The sequence below is a fragment of the Antedon mediterranea genome, chromosome 11, assembly GCF_964355755.1.
Source record: "Antedon mediterranea chromosome 11, ecAntMedi1.1, whole genome shotgun sequence".
NCBI classification, from domain to species: domain Eukaryota; kingdom Metazoa; phylum Echinodermata; class Crinoidea; order Comatulida; family Antedonidae; genus Antedon; species Antedon mediterranea.
Genome location: NC_092680.1, coordinates 14,261,235 through 14,282,141, shown reverse-complemented (window position 1 = coordinate 14,282,141; position 20,907 = coordinate 14,261,235). Strand labels below are relative to the sequence as shown.

Sequence of the window (20,907 nt, the reverse complement as noted above, 5' to 3'; positions counted from 1 at the left end):
CAGCGGCGACGAACAAAATATCTAGTAGCCTCGTGTGACGTGTGGGGGCGGCAAAGATTGTTGTATAGAGCGCGGAGCTATACAATCTTTGGTGTGGGCAAAGATATCTTTTGTGTGGGTGCTGACGACGACGTGGTGACCTAGGCCTATGCCTACTCCGGTTTAAAAAGTAATTAGAACTTTTATTTTAGGCTTTTTATCTAATTATTAATTAAAACTAGCCCTATGCTACATCCATAGCTAGCCCTAGTACAGAATATTTATTGATCTAAAAAGGAAATTCGTTAGTTTTCCCGGTCCTAGGCTAGGCTAGCCTAGCTAGGCCTATTATATTTAGGCCTATTTCTATAGGCAGGCCTAGCCTAGAAGCTCTATCTAGCCTAGGCCTAAAGAAGACCTTCTAGGCCTACTAGCCTAGTAGGCCCTCCTAGCCTAGCTAGGCCCTCGCCTAGTTAGATAAGTAGAGGCCTCCTCTAGTAGAAGGGATGCAAGTCGCCCCATCGCAAAGTCGCCTCAACCAACACAAACAAAGTCGCCCAAACCAACACAAAGTCGCCCCAACCAACACAAAGTCGACCCATCGCAAAGTCGCCCCTAAACGTTAAAATAGTTTGCAAGTGCACAAAATAACGCAATTGATATTCTTGCGCAATTTGAACACTTAAATTAAACATGGAACGTACGTGTATGACCTCGAAAGCAAAGATCGAAGACCGAAGACCTCGAAAGTGAAGACCCTACGAAATGGTAGTGTGCACAAAATCCGACCAAAATCATACAAAATCGTGATAACACCTTGAATTTACAGATTCCAAAAAAAGATTTCGATTTTAATCGTTATGTTATCAAAAAACATGACTTTATCTATGAACAAGCTTACGCGTTTTCGCCAATAATGGAGTTAATATGTGATATGGTTTTACGAACAAACGCATCGCGCTATTTGCAAGGCGACGGACGCACAAGAAGGACATCGCACATACTGTAGCATTGAATAGTATTTTTATTTTTGTTTGGTATTTCTATAAATAAGCTTTCACAAATATCATTGTGGGTTTTGATGTCGATTCTTTCAATAACGTTTATGTGTTCATGAACATAAAAGCCTACACCTCCTTTTTTATTTATTCTGTTCACATGGAAGAAATTATAATTTTGAAGGGCAGGTGGGTGAGAATTTTTGTTTAACCAGGTTTCCGTAATTCCTATTATTGAAAATGTATGGTTTAATAAATCGAGGAACTGTTTTAGTTCGTCAATATGTTTATTTATACTACGTGCGTGTGTGTGTGTGTGTGTGTGCGTGGAATATGGATAAGTTATTTAATTTATTTTGTGTTTTATGGAACTCGTTATTGAACTCCTCGACATCAAAATATTTACAGTATCAAGTCTCATTTGTAAGCTATGTTGAATAAAGTATTGTTGACTATCAAATTGATTATTATTTTCGTAAATTGGGTTAAAGCATACATTTTCTGTGATTTTCTTTAGTGTAAGCCTTTCATTGTTTTTAATTTTTCTGTCTATTAATTTACAAAATTCAATATCTTTTAGATTTTGGAATGGAAGTACAGTATTTCGTTCATCGGGCTTACACTAAAGGAATCATTTTGGTTAAGCGTATATACAATATTAGTTTCTGCCATTGATTTAGTTAATATGATTTAATATAATTTAGTGTAATTTTAATTTAAGGAAATATTTACATTAACATGATATTATAATAAAGTACATAATAGATATCGTTTAGTGTCTTCTAATGGTACGTCCCTTTAGCACGCTCTTTATCTTGCACTTAAGGTTACTTGCAAGTAGGCTTGTTCCTTCCGTTGATAGGTGATATCCATCAGTTGCTAGGAGATGGTATAATATTTCTCCATTTCTGAGAAAGTTACTGTTATCGCAGAAGAATAAGTTCTTCAGATTTTCGAGGCGCATGCGATGTTTGATTTCGGCATTTACTATATCTATTTTGTAGTTTAGTTCTCCTACCCGCGGTAGTCCAAGCGATACAATGAAATCCACTCCTTCATGGGCGTTCGCGTATTGTTTCAGTAGGCCGTATATCGACGCTGCGCACTCTGTGGCGGAAGTTCCTTTTATTGAGTTCGTTATCTCATGGATGAGTATGCAGTCAGGGTTTGTGTCTAATGCTTTGAGTTTGTCGTGTATGTCTTTTATTGTGTATGCTGGAATAAGTTGTATGTTTGCCCATGGTAAGAGACGCTGTGGATCAATACGTGCAAGATGCGAGTTGCCAATTATCACAACGTTTGGCTTTGCGTGGTGGCGTCTATCTCTATCATTTTCTCTGTTTTTTGGGTAACGATTTGCGGATGATGGAGCATTCTGAACCGGTATTTGATTGCGAGGATTATTACTGCTGGTGACAGCATTGGCATATGATTTTGGTTCGCTCTTATTTCTGTTTACGGTAGTGAAGTTTGTTGTATCTACTGCCACTTAGGTGCGCCTAGCTTCATATGCCTCATCATTGGCGGCAGACAGGTTTTTTTGTAATTTGTTGATTTGTTCATGTAGTAGTGCTAGTTGTTTTTCTTTTGCTGTCAGTATTTCATCGCGTTGTTTTAGTGACTTTAGTTCATGAGTAATAGATTTATTATCTTTCTCAAGTTGTTTTAGTCGTTCGTTTGTTCTGTCAAGGTCTTGTTTTATCTTTGCTGTTTCTTCTTTCTTTGTGTCATTTGCTGTCTTTGACTTTATTTTCTCTTTTAAGGTTTTTATCTCGCTTTTCAGTTTGTTATTTTCTATTAAGAGACGGCTGTTTTCATCGTTGGTTATTTTAACTTTTAACTCGCAGTTTTCTTTCACGGTATTTGCCAACATGTCTATGAACAGTTTTTCTAGACTATTTATGGCTAGTTTACAATCCTCATGGAAGGATGTGTTGTTGTCATTATTAAACTGGGTCAACTCGTCATCATCTGACAAGGTATCTTCTGCATCTGCTGGTGGGTGTTCAGCGCATATTTTTGTTAGTATGGGTGTTGAGTTTTCGTTTTGTTTGTTGGTTGGTGATGATGATTGGTCAGTCATGGGTGTTAACTTTGGTGGTGGCGTCGCATGTATTTGGGCTCTGGTTTGTAGAGGCATCTTGAAATTGTATTATCTATCTAAAATAGTCAAGATTCCTATTACCGTACCGTACTGGGTTCAATGAACTGAGCGATATTCCTCACCCTCAGCAGTGAGCGTCTTCCGGTAATAGGCAACAGTAAAAAAAAACAAAATTTGGATAACAATGCAGCAAGCTACGATCGTTCAATTAAAAAATGCCGCCAAAAGCGTAACTAAAATGAATTGGTGGTTGGTAGGCTAGTTGGGCGTTCCGGTTACACGATATGCCTATATGTAGTATATAGGCCTAGGCCTACTGTAAATGTTATGTTGGCCTATTGTTGTCCGATTTATTTATAGTACCAACAATCTTCGGTAATATACCGTTTTCAACAATAATATAGTTTCAATCGTAATAAGTTATGGATACTTAACTTGCTTTCCGTATAACTCAATCCACCAGGTAGATTAGAGTAGTGATGATTACAATGTCAAGACAATGTCAAGACACTGGAGCCTGGTTGGGGTGATTGACCGGAGCGTCCGGGGGCAGAGCGTCCTTGGTTACCGGTTGCTACGTTATCCAACAGCGTAGGCTTAATAGGCCTAGCTGAAATATTCACAAAGATCACTTTAATTTACGAGATCAGCGTCTTCTATATAGCTATTACATGTTAAGTGTTATATACATAGCCTATATTTCTTTCCAGAAACAAATTAAAATCGGTTTAAACTTCCGCAATATGTTCAACGCCACAAAACATCACTTATCACAGAGGGCGGTCTACAGTTTCTGAATAAACCGACGTTTTTTCATATCAAAAATGTATATAATTTTAGCATATACTTGATAAAATTTTATATCATAAAATTCTACGGGGCGATAGCTTAGTGTACCTAGGCTTAGTTTTATTAAGAAATTGCCCTTTTCATGACTAAACTGTCTGTGCATAATGAAAGTTGGAATTGCCATTGATTGGTTACCATGGTTATTCAATAATTATTTTTGCGTTAAATTCACAGATAGAAATGTATCACCTTTTGAAATTGGTAAGAAGCTTACCATCAGTGTGTAAAAACAGCGTTCCTGTATCAGTGAAGAATAAAACAAGTACGTTATGGATATCAGTGAGCCAATTTAAAAACAAACTTATCGATCAATCAAGATATTACTGTTCTATTACAAATGAATCTAGTAAAGAAACGTCTAATGATAGAGGACTTGAAGAGGCAAGAGAGTTAATAGAAGAAATGAAGCTTTCAGGCAGACAAGTCCCACAACAAATCAGTGATGCAGATTTAGAACATTTTGCTTCTATCAAATCTAAAAAGCAAAGGGAAAAGTTTATGACTTTCATGTATCGTAGAGAGTGTTTGAAACTGAAGAATAAGGAAAAGCGTCTTGAAAAACGGGAACAAAGAAAAATAGAATCCGAAGAAAGTAAGGAGTATGAAACACCATTAGCAAATACGTTGTTTCTCAAATTGAATCCTAAACGTATTTTGGAGTTTAATAATTGGAAACTGTCTCAAGGAATGAAATTTGGTCAGAATGTTGTGTTCGATTTTTGCTATGACCAGTATATGCAACGAAGAGAAGCTATCAGGCTATGTATGCAAATGAGTTATGTAATACATGCAAATAAGAAAGCTAAGGAGTCTTTTCACATACATTTTGTTAACCACCTAGAGGGTTCACTATCGCATAAAGAATTGGTGCGTACAACAACAAAGGACGCATACAATAAGATGATGGTGACAATGAGTTCACAATCTTTACTGGAAAAATTTCCAAAAGAGGACATTATTTATCTGTCGCCAGATTCACCAAACATAATGCGCACATTTGATGACACTAAGACGTACGTTATTGGTGCTTTAGTTGATGCAACTCAAATACAAAAAGGATTGACTTTAGGTATTGCAAAAAGATTAAATGTTTCTCATGTACGATTACCAATTGATTACTACTTAAAGTGGGGAAGTGGTGGGAATAAGAATCTGACTTTAGATCAAGTAATTAAGATATTATCAGCAATGAAAGAAACAAATGATTGGAAAGAAGCTATGAAACATGTCCCTATTAGAAAACACACAGGAATGAAAACATGTGGCCAAAATCAACCAACATCCAGCGGACAGGAACCCGCAGCCAAAAACAACTTTATTTTTAGTCGGGCACTGAGACCATAGTTGCCATTTCTGGCATTATTATGCTTTTTGGCATTATTTAGAGGCCCACGGCATCTGGCATAATGCCGCGGCATTATTTAGCTGTTTTTAGCATAATCTGGCATAATTTTGTGTTTTTTGAACAACCAAAAAAAATAATATACCACAGAACAAAAATAAAATATTTGTTTAATCTTGCAATTTAATACATATCACCTTACACAGTATCATATCGTACAAAACAGATCTGTTCGGGTTTTCCGTACAATAGTTCTTCCATCCTTTTGTTTCGGACTTAAATAGACTCTTCGGATAGGAAGGCTGCTCGAAAACTACCGTGTGTGCGATATAGGCAGCACGACATTTGAACTGTCTACTGACGAATTAAGAGGATGCCTTCTAAAGCCGTTCTTGATGTTGATGTTGACTTTATGTTGGTTTTTGCTAGAAATGAGTTCATTATATTTATAATTAGACATTGGTTGGTTGTTTAGTTGGCAACCATGTCAGTAATTAGTACTAATTGAATACAAGCCTATTCACCAGTGTCTTTGTTTCTAACGAAAAGTGTGAAACATTTCAGTCATTTATTTCTCAAAGCCAACTGTCAATCAAGTCCTATTGTTTAATCTAACTAAAATAAAGTATAGAATTAACTGAGCGAAATACTGTACTTGGAAATAAAGAGCGAGCAACAGAGGGTGTGCTATATAATATTGCGCATATTGAAGATACAAAGAACTCGAGATTTTAATAAGTATTTGTGACATCACCAATATATCGATTTTTTTGTTCTGTAAGTAAGTATATGTACTTACTAAACGCCTAATAATTGTGATAATGTAGAGCATTTGCGCATAATATAATATTTACTACTCTTAAACTCAGTACAGAACGGGAACGCACCAGCAGGGGAGGGTTGGGGTACCAACGTGACAGAAGAAAAAGAAGTGGTCCTTATTCCTTTTTACAGATAATTTGTATTTTAGTATCCCTAAATATTGAACTAAAAAGTCGAGCCTAATTGGACAAAACACGTGACATGATTACATGAGGTCCAAGCATTACAATGATGTGTTACGTAATTACTTTGTGGGCAATTATTGAGAAAGCTCATCACTGCAGCCAACATAATTGTTATTTAAATTTGGTAAGGTTTCTCGCTCTGTAGTTGATTAGACCCAAGATACAAAGAAGCCTACAAAGAGAATACGAATACGAATAGAACTTTATTGCAAAACAAAAACATCACTTAATATAAAAACAATAAATATATATTCAAAATGTTAAAAAACAAGTTAAACTGAAAACATCAGAATATTGATAAAGGCCTGCAGTATAAAAATGTAAAAGTTTTAAAAATTGTTACAAATTTAAAAAATGTTAAAAACTACAAAAATGTTCAATAATGTTTACACACAATGGTACGGAAGGTCGCGGAAACAAATTAAAAATATACCAAGAAAATAATATTGAAATCGAGGAGTATTTTTTTTTACAAAAGAAATGTTCGTATGTTAATACACTGTGCTCCAGTGGATCAAATTTGGCGCCAGTGGAGCACAGGGAAATAGTCACATACAAAAACTTCTGGAAAAAATATTTATCGAATTCAAAAATATATCAAACTTGGTATATAAGTTCAATATCAGTTACTCCATCCGTAATGCAAAAGAAAAATTAGTTTCAAGCCACATCAGTGATTTTATAACTTGCGTTTGTCTAAGATAAATACTTATGAAAGAAAATACAATTCCAACACATTTTTTAAAACTTTAGCGATTAAAAAAAAGACATACCGTATATTTCGGTGTATAAGTCGCACTTTTGACACACAAATTTGACCTCTAAATTAAGGGTGCGTCTTATACACCGAACATAAATGCCTCACCACACAGATTGTACATAGCCTAGGCCTAGGCTATATCGTCACCTCGTTTTCTAGGCCTGAGTAGGCTAGGCCTACTAACGTAACGGCAACCTGCTTCTGCCTAGGCCTAGTTTTCAAGTCATTTTAGCATGATGTTATACTAAATATGATGAAAAGATTTGTTCATTATGGCCCTACCAAATTTCAAATGTGTAGGACAATTATTTTATGGCGATCAAAATTTAAAGTTTAAAAAATGTGTTGGAATTCTATGTTCTATCGGTTAATAAAATAAATAATATCAGCTACTCATTTTTACACTATAATATCAGAAGTATTAAACACTTAGATGAATTAATTACTTGTTTAAACGGCATTAAACACCCATTCACTGTAATTGGCATATCAGAAACATGTCTTAAAGAAACATCACCTAGACCATACTTACCAAACTACGATTTCCATGCTCTAGACAGGGAAAATCGAAAAGGAGGTGGTGTTGGCTTGTTTATTTCAAATACTATAGAGGTCAAAACAAGAACCGATTTGAAAATTAATTTCTTTGAATGTCTGTTTATTGAGATAATTGAAAAAAAGTGTAAAAATGCAATTGTTGGTACTGTCTACAGACCACCAGACATGAAAATAGATGTTTTTAATGATTCACTTGAAGATGTCCTCACTGCTATAGACAAAGAAGGTAAACCATGTTATATCATGGGAGATTTTAATATCAATCTGCTTAAACATGTAACATGCAGTGATGTAAATGATTTTATTGAAATAATGATGTCTCACTCGTTTTATCCATCTATATCTAGACCAACTAGAATACAAGATCAGTCAGTAACACTAATTGACAACATATTTTCAAATACAATTTCCGAAAAAGTTCTATCTGGTATACTAATCTCGGACATTTCCGACCATTTACCAGTATATCAAATAACACACTCTGCTTCGTCTTCCCACGTAAACACGCACATGAATAAAGGCATTTCCGTCTCATGTGACACGTATATAGTTAACAATAGAAATATTATGAAACTAAATAGTGATTTATTAAGTGCAGAGTGGCTTTGAGTATATGAAGCGACTGATCCAGAAATCGCTTATAATGATTTTCTGGATAATTTTAAGTTTCTATATAACAAACACCTTAAAAAAACTGTAAAATCATCAAAACAGTATGACAAATTCAAGCAGCCCTGGATGAGTTTTGGGTTACTAAGGTCTAGTAAAAAAAAGCATGTACTGTATAAAAGGTTCATAAAACACCCTACTGTAAAAAACAAAAATGCGTATAAAGAATTTAAAAAAGCTTTTGCACGCACGTGCAAAATCGCCAAAAAGATGTATTATGAAAATCTTTTCAATCGAACAAATGGTAATATTAAAAAAACATGGAATGTTATAAATGATGTAATTGATCCGAACAAAGGAAAAACTAAAGTTCCATCTTCTTTTACACATAGCAATGAAACTATACATGGTTGCGAAAATGTTGTAAATCACATTAATGATTATTTTATTAATGTAGGTTGTAAGGTTCGAGACAATATTGAGTCTACTACGACAAAATATTCTGAATACATCGCAAACAAACAACGCAACTCAATGTTTTTTTGCTATGTTGATGAGGAGGAGGTACTAAAAGTTATTGAATCTCTCGATTCAAACAAAGCCACCGGATTTGATGACATTTCAGCAAAAGTTGTAAAGGAAGTAAAATACAACATTTTAAAGCCGCTGACATATATTTTTAATTTATCACTTCAAACTGGAATGATACCAGGGAAGTTGAAAATTTCCAAAGTAGTTCCTATACATAAAAAAGGGGACCGCCATTTGGCCTCAAACTATCGTCCCATATCGCTGTTGCCCATTTTTTCGAAAGTTTTTGAAAAGATTATCCATAATCAATTATACAATTATCTTACAAAATGTAAAGTGTTAAGCAACAATCAATATGGATTTAGAAACAAACACTCAACTTCTCATGCTATGATCGACTTGGTCCATAGAATATTAAATGCATTTGAAAAAAAGGAATATGCACTTACTACCTTTATGGATTTGTCAAAAGCGTTTGACATTATCGATCACAGTATTCTGTTGAGCAAATTGGTGCATTATGGTATAATAGGCATCGTTTTAATGTGGTTTAGAAACTATTTAAGTGGCCGCAAACAATATGTGTATGCCAATGGTAGATCATCATGTTTAAAAGACACCAATATAGGAGTGCCACAGGGCTCTGTTTTAGGACCACTTTTGTTTTTGATTTACATCAATGTCGAGCAAGTAGTAAAATAGATATAATTAGTTTTGCTGACGACACAACTTGTATAACAAGGGGAGATGACCCTACAATGTTAAACCATACTATGAATATTGAACTAGAAAAAATAAACGTATGGCTTAAAGTAAATAAGCTGTTACTGAATGTCAGCAAAACTAATTACGTTGTTTTTAGAACTAACCAAAAGTACTGTAACGAAAATCCGCTCTCGGGTTCGTTCTCTTTTGGGGGGAGGGGTCTGCGGTACTGCGGCACACACGAATGAAACAAACAAATCAATTAAAATTTTTGGAGTGACCTCCTTTATTCTTCTCCGATTCCAAATTATTGGTAACAACCGATTATAATAATTAATTAGATTAGTTCTGCTATTACGCCGAACTTGAAACAACAGCGTAACCACCAGTAATGACGTAACCTCCAATAGTAGCGTAACCACCAATAATGACGTAACCTCCAATAGTAGCGTAACCACCAACAATGGTGTAACCTCCACAGCACGTAACCACCAACAATGGTGTAACCTCCACAGCACGTAACCACCAACAATGGTGTAACCTCCACAGCAACGTACACAAACACAATGGTGTAACCTCCAACAGCAACGTAACCACCAACAACGGTGTAACCTCCAACAGTGGTGTAACCTCCACAGCAACGTAACCACCAACAATGGTGTAACCTCCAACAGTGGTGTAACCTCCACAGCAACATAACCACCAACAATGGTGTAACCTCCAACAGTGGTTTAACCTCCACAGCAACGTAACCACCAACAATGGCGTAACCTCCACAGCAACGTAACCACCAACAGTGGTGTAACCTCCAACAGCATGTATACCAACACAATGGTGTAACCTCTAACAGCAACGTAGCCACCAACAGTGGCGTAACCACGTACCGGCTAACAGGGTAACCACCAGTAGTCTTAACCACTGGCTAATAGGTGTACCCACCAGCAAAGCAGTATCACAACCACAGGGTGTACCACGGGCTAACTGTATCTCAAGCAGTAACACAACCAGTAGGTGCAACCTCCGGCTCAGCTATCTCAAATAGTGATACAACCAGTACAGTAGGCGCAACCTCCGGCTCACTATGTCTCAAATAGTGATACAACCAGTACAGTAGGCGCAACCTCCGGCTCACTATGTCTCAAATAGTGATACAACCAGTACAGTAGGCGCAACCTCCGGCTCACTATGTCTCCAACAGCAGCACAAGCGGTAGGCTGTACCCTCCGGCTAACTTTACTTGCTGAGTCTTAACTCTCCTTTTATTATTCAGCTCTAATTTTCTCTTTCTTTTCTCTAATCTTCTCTACACTTTGTTTTCCAATTGCTCTAATGTCCCTACTTATTTTACACGTATTCTCCCTGCTTCTCCGGTTTTCCAGCTCCAATCTCTCCCTCCTTTTTAACGCAGCTCGAGGTAACCCTCCATTGCCTTCCTTCTCCAATCCCTCTCTGCCCTTTTTCTCACGTCCGTTCTCTGCTTCTCCTCCTGCCTAACTCTGCCTCCATCTGCCGCCCTCTATCTGTTCCTTCTACCCCAAAATCATTACAGTACTTTGACAAAAACCAGTTTAAAATAAAAATGAATAATGTGTTATTACATAGAAAAGAAAATGTGACATTTCTAGATGTAATTTTAAACGAAAATCTTAACTGGAAACATCACATACAGCTTATTAGGAAAAAAATGTCTAGGGCAATTGGTATACTTTTAAAAGTAAGAGAATTCTTTCCTCATAAGGTCCGTATTAGTCTTTATAACACCTTAGTATTACCTCACCTTCAGTATGGTAACTTAATATGGGGAAATACATACAAGAGCACGTTAGAAGTAATACTAAAACTCCAAAGGAGAGCTGTAATGAGCCTTCTTGAATTGAGTTTGCTTAGCTAGCTAGCTAGGCCTAATAAATGCTAAGCCTCTTTATCGGCAATGATAAACTGTATTTTCTTTTATGGTTTAAGCCCAAAACAATACAAAAACGTATAATAAATACATTTCGGTTCTTATTCGAAATCGGTATCCATTGTTTATTGCCCGGTTTATTGCCATCTGTCTAGCACAAAATAGGTACCCACAAAACGCCGCTCAAGTTCTCAACGCTTAAGCAACTCATACACTATACACTAGCGCGAGTTGTAGGACGCCGCCTATACTATACAACCTGCTTGAGAGAACCGATATGGTCCCACATTATCCCCTCTGTTGTTTGTTTATCGAATTACGTACGTTTCATCGGCTTTTTTAGCACGTTGTTGCCGCGTAATTTGTGACTTCGACTTATACGATATAAATCACTAAAGAATGTGTGTATTCGGACCGCAAAAAGACGTCGACTTGGACGAATCTCGACTTAGAAAAATCCGACTTACAAATAAAAATTACACAGTAATGTATAGGAAAGAATTGGGACTTTCCAAAAAATTCGACTTTCGCGATTTTTTGACTTGCGCGAATTCGACTTAGGCGGAGTCGACTGTATTTTTAATTACTGTGACAGTATTAGGCCTACTCATAACCTCAGAACAGAAACTGAATTCGAAATTCCCTTCACAAGACTAACTTGCAGTCAACAGTTTAAACACATATAGGCCTATGGACCAAAATTCTGGAAAGAATTCACTTGTAATGGTGGTAATAAACCGGTTATCTTAAAGAAACAAAATAAATGTATAAAAAAACAGGTCAAAAAATACTTTTTATCACTATATGCTGATTAACAACACCTTTGTTTATTTAAGTTCTATAGGCCTATACTTGTTCTTATGTAAAAGGGTCCTACAAAAAAATGAAGCTACAGCTTTTTTATGCAGGATCCCTGTTTTCAGTTGTAGGCTACTGTAATTATGATGTACTGTAATTGATGACTAAATAAATGTGGAATAAATAAATAAATAAATATACATTTTAAACTAACGAAAATTACTAATATCACTGATATGGTTTGAAACTAATTTTTCTTTTGCTTTACGGATGGAGTAACCGATATTGAACATATATACCAAGTTTGAAATATTTTTGAAATCCAGAAGTATTTTTTCTCGATGTTTTTGTATGTGACTATTTCCCTGTGCTCCCATTGGTGCCAAATTGGGTCCACTTGAGCACAGTGTATTAACATACGAAAAGATATTATAATTTAGTGACTTTTTTCTATTTTATATCACTGTTCTCACTGGCGCGCGTGCCAAATTGGGTCCACGTGAGCACAGTGTATTAACATACGAAAAGATATTAAAATTCAGTGACTTATTTTCCATTTTATATCACTGTGCTCCACTGGCGCCAAATTAGGTCCACTTGAGCACAGTGTATTAAAATTCAGTGACTTATTTCTATTTTATATCACTGTGCTCCCCTGGCTCCAAATTGGGTCCACTTGAGCACAGTGTATTAACATACAAAAAGATATTAAAATTCAGTGACTTTATTTCCATTTTATATCACTGTGCTCCACTGGCTCCAAATTGGGTCCACTTGAGCACAGTGTATTAACATACGAAAAGATATTAACATTCAGTGACTTATTTCCATTTTATATCACTGTGCTCCCCTGCCTCCAAATTGGGTCCACTTGAGCACAATGTATTAACATACGAAAAGATATTAAAATTCAGTGACTTTTTTCCATTTTATATCACTGTGCTCCACTGGCGCCAAATTAGGTACACTTGAGCACAGTGTATTAACATACAAAAATATATTAACATTCAGTGACTTATTTCCATTTTATATCACTGTGCTCCCCTGGCTCCAAATTGGGTCCACTTGAGCACAGTGTGTTAACATACGAAAAGATATTAAAATTCAGTGGCTTTATTTCTATTTTATATAACTCCTGTGCTCCCCTGGCTCTGTGCAAGGCAAGGTCCTTCTTGTGCGTCCGTCGCCTTGCAAATAGCGCGATGTGTTTGTTCGTAAAACCATATCACATATTAACTCCATTGGTGAAAACGCGTGAGCTTGTTTTCATAGATAAAGTCATGTTTTTTGATAACATAACAATTAAAATCGAAATATTTTTTTAGAATCTGTAAATTCAAGGTGTTATCACGATTTTGTATGATTTTGGTCGAATTTTGTGCACACTACCATTTCGTAAGGTCTTCGCTTTCGAGGTCTTCGGTCTTCGATCTTCGCTTTCGTGGTCTTCCCTTTCGACACACCCTATAAAGAGGGGAAGCCCTGCTGTGTAGTATAGTCTCACACAGTACATCAATTGGCTCCCATCATCGGAGAGGAAGCTCCAATGTAATTATTACACTGTCGCGCGCACTAAACGATACACTAGCTCACCAGGGGGAACCCTTGTAAATCACTCCGCATTACTCCAAATTTTATGATGATGTCAGTCGTGTTAGAAATCGGTAGCGTTTCATTTTGGTCCCAATTAAATTATGTTATGATCTAAATTATTTTTACTTTAGTCGATAAATATTTATTATTAATAATTAAATTGTTTTTATTTTTTATTTTACAGGTTTAGGAGATAGATAGATGTGTGCCTTCAAAAATGACAATTTGTAAACATAGTTTAAGATAATAATATTATTCAGCATATGTCATTTAACAGTACTGTATAGGTACATTAAATGTGAAATTTTATAGGGACCGTAAGCTACGTCTGTGTCTTTTATTTTATATGCAACAAACTATGTACAACAATTTTTATTAATAAACATTTAGATTACTATTATTAGTATTACAATGAACATTTAATTATTAAGGACGGAAAGTCAATCCCATTCTCTTCAGGATTAAAGGTGACCCCAAATTTGTTATGCAAGAAGATAAATTGTAGATATGAATTCATGCAGAATTTTTACCATTCGGATGTAATGACGTCATAGTATGGCCACTCGAATATAAAATATAGGATTGTTGTCTCTTTCGTTATTGCTTATCACATTCAATAGAGCGCATCACGCTTACAGCCGAATATTTCGTCAATCGGATGTTGTGACGTCATCATATGGCCAGTTGAATAAAAAAAATTTCACCTTTTACGTCATAGTTCATCACATTTAAAAGACAGCGCATCTATATTTCACGTATTCAAATTTCTACACGTTAATATGTTGTTGCTGAGATAATTGCCTCCCAAAATCTTTGTGATTCATTTTGATACCGTCACCATGTTAAAAAATTGAATAAATAGCGGGTCCCGTAATTTCACATATTCTACACTGTATGTAATGTATACAGATTATACTGTGTATACTGACACAAAATAGACAGAATTCAGCACTAACAACACATCATATTCTTCAGTTCAGGTCATAATGGCATAATCTTTTTCTGTGTGCATGTATGACGTGCATTTAGCGTTTGTCGTGTGGATAACTAACTCGTCATAGTGACGAGTTCATGTCTACAGTAGTTCTGTTTTCAGTTGTTTATGGTTGTTTTCGGTTATATTTTGGTTGTTTTTGGTAATTAGACTGACCGTGCACATGTTTTGCAATACATACTGTACTGTGTATTCAATCATGGACATCCATGAAATGGACTATACCATTTTTGGTGGTACGTTGGTTTTTACCACCACACAAGCCCTACGATGTGTTGCGATATGTACGTTGCCTATACACGAGGGGTAAACATATAGCTTGTGTCATTTATCATAGAATATCTTATTTTAAACGTCAATTAAACAAGAATTTATCAAGCAGAAAAGCAAGTACTGTTCGTTCGTTAGATAGAAATGTACCGTTTCGGTGCCAGAACTATAACCACACCATATATATTAGTATTGACGCCTGACTTCCAGGCCCAAGACCAAAGATGGTTGGGCCCATTATTTTTTAAATGATTAAACAAATTCTATCTATTTTATCCATCAATGCTAATAGAAGCAGGGAGTTGTAAAACTCCCTGATAGAAGCGTACTATTAAGGCATAATGAACTATACTGTACTTCATAAGGCTAAATTATTAATCATTTAATATCATTGTAATTTTTTTAGTCCACATACAGCTGTAATGAGGAGTTTACAATGCTAATTGATTGATTGATGATTGATGATGAATGTGTTGGACCAAGGAGGTAATAAATTGTGAAGTTTATTTTCTTACAGAAATTTATCAAAATGGAATTCAAACAAGGTGAATTTGGCGATTTAAACAAGATGAAAAATGAGGAGTTAGCATATTTACTGAAACGACAAGAAAATCTATTGAAAAATAGTAGGTAATATCGGTTGGTATACTAAAGCCTGTTTCGCACTAGGCGAATTTAGTGACACAAATATTCCTGCTAGTCTTATTATTTTCTACTATACTATCAAATAGCTACAATTTTCATTTTGACCGTATCTACTGAGCTGTTCGATTTGCATGAGTGATTATGAACATGGCAAAAATAAGTAATTTCATGAAAACAAAAAAACTCATGAACTAGGATTTATCACAGAAAAGGATTTGGAAGATGGAAAATATGCATGTCTATAATAAGCCAATGCTTTTGATTCGGGAAAATACATTTTGGAGGCATTGCATACCCATGAATACAAACAATGAAAGTAAAGGTTGATTGATGACACATTAACTATTTTTGAGATACATTTGCACTAAATTATATATTATAATAATAATAGTGGATTTGGTTGAATAGCTATTTGACCATTTTAAGGTGTGTATAATATCATATTCTAATACAGTACCTCCATTTATTATTAATTTCATGTCAGTTGTCAAAGCAGAGATCATGTGGCCTTGGAGCTGTCGCCACCCCTAGGATGCATTCTTGCACACTGGTCTAAATTATTAATTACTATTTAAGTGCCCTGTTACTCTTGATAACCAATACCACTCTCGTAACATAAGAACCAAATTCTTGAATTGTATTTGATTGGACCAAGGTGGAGGTGTATTTTGCTTTGTGATCAATAATTTCTATTTGAATTAAAGGTTTGTGGCCAGATTACCTGATAAAGGAGAGAAAATAATGATCTTTAAAAAGAAACTTCAAGATGTGATAAAACAACGAGAAACTGTTGATGAAACTGCCGACTTATTAGAGAAAATGAAATTGGAATCAAGTGGAACTGCTAAAGACCCCAAAACCAGACTTAGCGATGGATCAATATTAAAAGATGTGCAAAAGTTTTCATTTAAACCATTTGAAAGTTTAAGATCAAAATCGATTCCTGCAAATGTAGAAAGAACAAGGGTGGCGTCTTCCAGAGGGAATTTGAATGTCAAATCAAAATCACAAACAGTTATGGAATACTCAAATGTTGTGTCACCTTTGGGGAAATTTGGAAAGACTATGATAATTCCTCTGGAAGAGTCACAAAAGCTACTTGTACAACAAAAAGAACAATATGAGGTACAGTACAGTATTTTGGTGTTTTGTTTTAATGCTCTGTATACTGCAATGTAGCATACAACATGTGTTTATACTGTTGGGTGCAAGAATGGGTATACATTCTGCTTGGACTTTCACCAAGTAAAGAAACAGTCAGTTGTGATGCAATGCTGCATTAGTCATATGAATATTGTACACTGATAAAATGCGACATCCCAAATACTGTAGTAGGCTGACACATTCTGCTAAACAGCAGTGTCACTCAAATGGGTTCTGTAAAGAATACAAGGTATTTGGAAGAAAGTGTAGTAGTTTTCACAAATTATAAAGTGGCTCTGGTATATAGTGTATGACCAAATGCAGCACATGACTGTAGTTTATCTAATGGTAATTTGATGACCTGTTTCAATGTATTATTATTACTGTACACTGTAGTTAAGTTACACTGTATAGGTGGAAATATAAATTTAGATTTCATGTTCCAAACCTCTTTTTTACGGTGGCTAATTTCCGCCAAAGAAAATAATTATTTTATAATAATACGGTGTTATAACACCGTATTAGGGCGTTATAATACCATATTAGGGCGCATTCACAGATTTTAGAAAGTCACGTGGTACATTACTGGCCATCTTTGTGTCCAACTATGCCTATGTAGTGTATGGAGTCGAGTCATTTGCTTAAAAAATGTATAAAATGTTCCATTCACAAGGTTTTAAATACTGTATCTAATTTAAAATCAAAACAATCAATTAAAGGTTGTTAAGATAATGCAATCATAAAGTTTTACTGCGAAGATGATTTTAAACAACAAAATGTAAAAACAATGCATTACTTTAGAGAATTGCTGTACAAAAAAAACGTGCACGCGTAGAGCGTGCATGGAGCGCACAGCCAGAGCCGTTAAATTAAATGGATTAAAGCTATTTTTTTTTTTTTAAATCATCAAAATAATGTTATTATTATTTTAACAAAAACCTTTAAACAAATTGATTCAATCCATTCAAAGTCGCAACTCTTTATGGCTCTGGGTTTGTTGATGTACTACGCATGTGCATGTACGTGTGAACGGATTGTATAATTAGGGCGTTATAACGCCCTAATACGGCGTTATAACATTTATATTCTTTTTCATTTTTCCTCTGAAATAATATTGTTGTATTTATCATTATTGATTATTAATTTCTTGTTCAGGATCTGCAGGCTCAGCAAGCAGCAGAGAGGCTAGCTGAAAGAATGCACCTCACCATGGGAGAGTATGAACAACAAACTACTGATGTGTATCCTTTGAATTTAATCAACAAAATATATATTTGTTGTAATTTTGTTGTTTATTTAACTCGCTCAATTTAATTGAAATTAATATTCAAGAATATTGTTACTTTTATGTCGACTGTTTATTGCAGTATCACATTTGATATCAAGGTCTTCTACACTAGCAGAGTTTAGTTTGAAAACTCTAAAGTTTGGAAAGAAAAGATTACAAACTCATTTGTACTCATGTAGTCCTGCAGACAGACAAAATGACAGCCTCCAGTAACTGGTGTAAGCAGGCACAACAAACTTCTTCAGTTGCACTTCTGTTCATTGGCCCATAGTTTCCTCTTGGGCTATTCGCCGATTGTTAAATAAATACAAATTTGGTAATTTGCTAGTTTAGACTAGGCTTTAGAATCATACCAGTTTATACAATACATTGTATAGATTTGTTATTGCCAGAAAATGATCATTTTACATTTGATTTTTATGCAAAATTCAATTTTAAAAGATAGATATTTATTCTTTATATTGGGTGACCTTCAATACGAGACTATTCTCCCAGAGGATAATGTGATCAGCACACCGCGAGACAATTCCATACTCTTTATAGAATAGTGTACCGAGTTTCTTATTGTGAACAATGTGACCAATAGCTTACGTCCTAACAAATATGCCTATCTTTCAAGAATACATTCCTTAACTTAAGCAAAAGTTATCGTGAAACAGAAGAAGCAACAATCAGTGAGGATGAGGATGAAACTCGAAGCACTGCAGATCTCACTGATTTAATTGATGAAACTATGTGACATGTGATGTAGTAGTAATAAGTTATTGATTCAATTTCAAATTGTCAACTCGAAAAAAAAAGTAAATACTGTAAATGTAATTGATGTATCTTTGTTTTATTGTTGTACTAGTATAAAGCTCTCAATAATTATTACATCTTACTTTATTTAAAGATGTATTGTCCCTTTGACTAATTTCCAAAAAATAAAAAAAAAAATATTTCGAAAAAAAGAGGGTCATTTTGAAGTATCATAATAGTTTTTAACTTTCACCAAAAATTTGTAGAAAAAAAAATAATTTAACTAAAATACAGACGTTTTTTTGTTTAAAAAATAACTTTGACTTCCAGTCAAAGTTTTCAATCAAAACATATCTCATAATGCAACGCGCTTGTTTGGCTACTCTGTATACATAATCATAAAACTTCCTTGCGATCTGTGTGAGAACACCTTTTCAACCATGACGAGTTGTAAACAATCCTAATTAGCATCATGCATAATGCATACTCGTCGTTTGAAATCTTTGTTTACTTTTGCTCGCCACGATTTTCCAGACGAAAAGTAATCAAATTAATTTACCTGTTAATTACGTAAACTTGTTGTTTTTGGTCCGAATTTTCGACTTAAAGTGAATAATTTTAATATTACTTTGATATGGCCAAATTAAATTTAGAATATTTTTACCTTCATTTTTTGTGTTTCAAGGGACAATACATCTCTAAAATAGGTAGTAAACTCTCTCTAAACCAGGCGCTAAAAAAAAACCAAAACCAACATTTTCTTAGGCCCATGCATTTAACATTTCCAGACTTTTCCAAAATAGCAGGGGTCAGATTTATCACACTTAATACTAAGCCAAAAAATCACAGCTTAACTACCTTGAGATTGATAATGCCACATCATGAAATTGTGAGCCAGGCCAAGGAGTGTATTATTGGGCGAGAATTTATAGTTATTATCGAATACTTAGTCAACCTAAAAAATTGTTTTTCATTTTTGAATAGAAATATTAAAATATGTACAGTAAAGGTTACCTGGTTTTTGTTTTTGCTCAGATTATCTTTTACAATTATGTTTTGATAGCAACAGGTAATGTGTTAAATACATTAGCCTGTTGTATTAACATAATTTAATTACGTATATGTATAATGGTATCTATTAGTATAAAGAAAATAAGGAGGAATAGCGAGAGATTATGCAGCAACTATCCCTGAATATACAAACAATTTTAGGCCATCTTGTCAAACGTCTATAGTCTGGCAAGTTTCGATATTTGATATTGAACTTGACCTGACGTGGTTTCACAATATCTTCAAAATTGAAAATAGTATATTAATCAAACTTTTCTTGGAAATTGTACAAAAACTATGATACTGTATTGCAAAAGGCAGACCCTTTGGCGATACAGTATTTTTTGTCTGTTCTAAGTGCTCCTTTATTTATAAATATGGGATAAATTATAGGATATATCAACTTATTTTTATATAAATTTAAATATTATTATATATTACCAATAATTTATAGAATGTTAAATACTACATTGCTATAATTAAAATGATTCTAAAAAAGATGATTAGCTCTGACTTTTTTTTGTAGAGTGCATATATTTCACAACAGTCTACCATTTTGAAGCTCTGTATCCTAATGGTTGTTTTTATACCATCTAAGTGCATTGCGAGTACATATAAATGTGATACTAAACTTTCCAATTAGCATATTTAAATTACCATATAACATACCTATGATGTCATAAGATAGATAGTCTTTTTATAACTGCAATCTCATAATATTTCAAGAAAAGAGATTCTTAAGTCTGTAATGAGTCTGGGGTTTAATAATTCAACCCTATCCCAAATATGGAGTTGGATCACAGTTTCCCATCCAAAGTACTGTACATACATAAAAAATGTAATAGTTGGCGCCGTCAAAATACTTTCACCATACATGTAGGCACAGCAAGTCTATTTCACTTTTCTGATCTTTTTAATTCAGTACTTGCTTCGAATATAATTCATCCCTCTGTTTCTTTGCAGAGCGTTACAAAGATGTTGCAAATTTGCTCCTTAAAGATAACGCCATAAATATAACCTCCTCTGTTGTGTACCGCCATGGC

At 34.7% G+C, this 20,907-nt stretch overlaps 2 protein-coding genes across 4 annotated transcripts; one reads left to right on the top strand and one right to left on the bottom strand.

The window, feature by feature from the left end:
- Positions 1–118: 118 nt before the first annotated feature.
- LOC140062584 (tRNA methyltransferase 10 homolog C-like) lies at positions 119–20,263 on the top strand. 3 transcript variants are annotated; one of them, XM_072108862.1, is made up of 5 exons: positions 122–169; positions 15,518–15,630; positions 16,350–16,770; positions 17,944–18,029; positions 18,722–20,263. In XM_072108862.1, exons 2-5 carry the CDS (start codon positions 15,530–15,532, stop codon positions 18,813–18,815), a joined length of 702 nt encoding a protein of 233 aa, XP_071964963.1. In that variant the 5' UTR covers positions 122–169; positions 15,518–15,529; the 3' UTR covers positions 18,816–20,263. The 3 variants fall into 3 exon arrangements, with proteins under 3 accessions (XP_071964961.1, XP_071964963.1, XP_071964964.1); XM_072108863.1 differs by lacking the exon at positions 122–169 and having other exon boundaries at positions 15,518–15,626; XM_072108860.1 differs by lacking the exons at positions 15,518–15,630; positions 16,350–16,770; positions 17,944–18,029; positions 18,722–20,263 and adding an exon at positions 4,105–6,458 and having other exon boundaries at positions 119–169.
- Positions 1,750–3,117, bottom strand: LOC140061998 (uncharacterized). Its single transcript, XM_072108038.1, has 2 exons — positions 2,586–3,117; positions 1,750–2,465 (listed from the first exon to the last, which is right to left on the bottom strand). Exons 1-2 carry the CDS (start codon positions 3,115–3,117, stop codon positions 1,750–1,752), a joined length of 1,248 nt encoding a protein of 415 aa, XP_071964139.1.
- Positions 20,264–20,907: the final 644 nt, after the last annotated feature.

Coding starts and splice junctions, on each gene's coding strand:
- LOC140062584 (XM_072108860.1), top strand. CDS start 4,111: ATGTATCACCTTTTGAAATTGGTAAGAAGCTTACCATCAGTGTGTAAA.
- LOC140061998 (XM_072108038.1), bottom strand. CDS start 3,117: ATGCCTCTACAAACCAGAGCCCAAATACATGCGACGCCACCACCAAAG. Junction 2,466..2,585: donor ACTAAAGTCACTAAAACAAC/GCGATGAAATAC, acceptor GGCGCACCTAAG/TGGCAGTAGATACAACAAAC.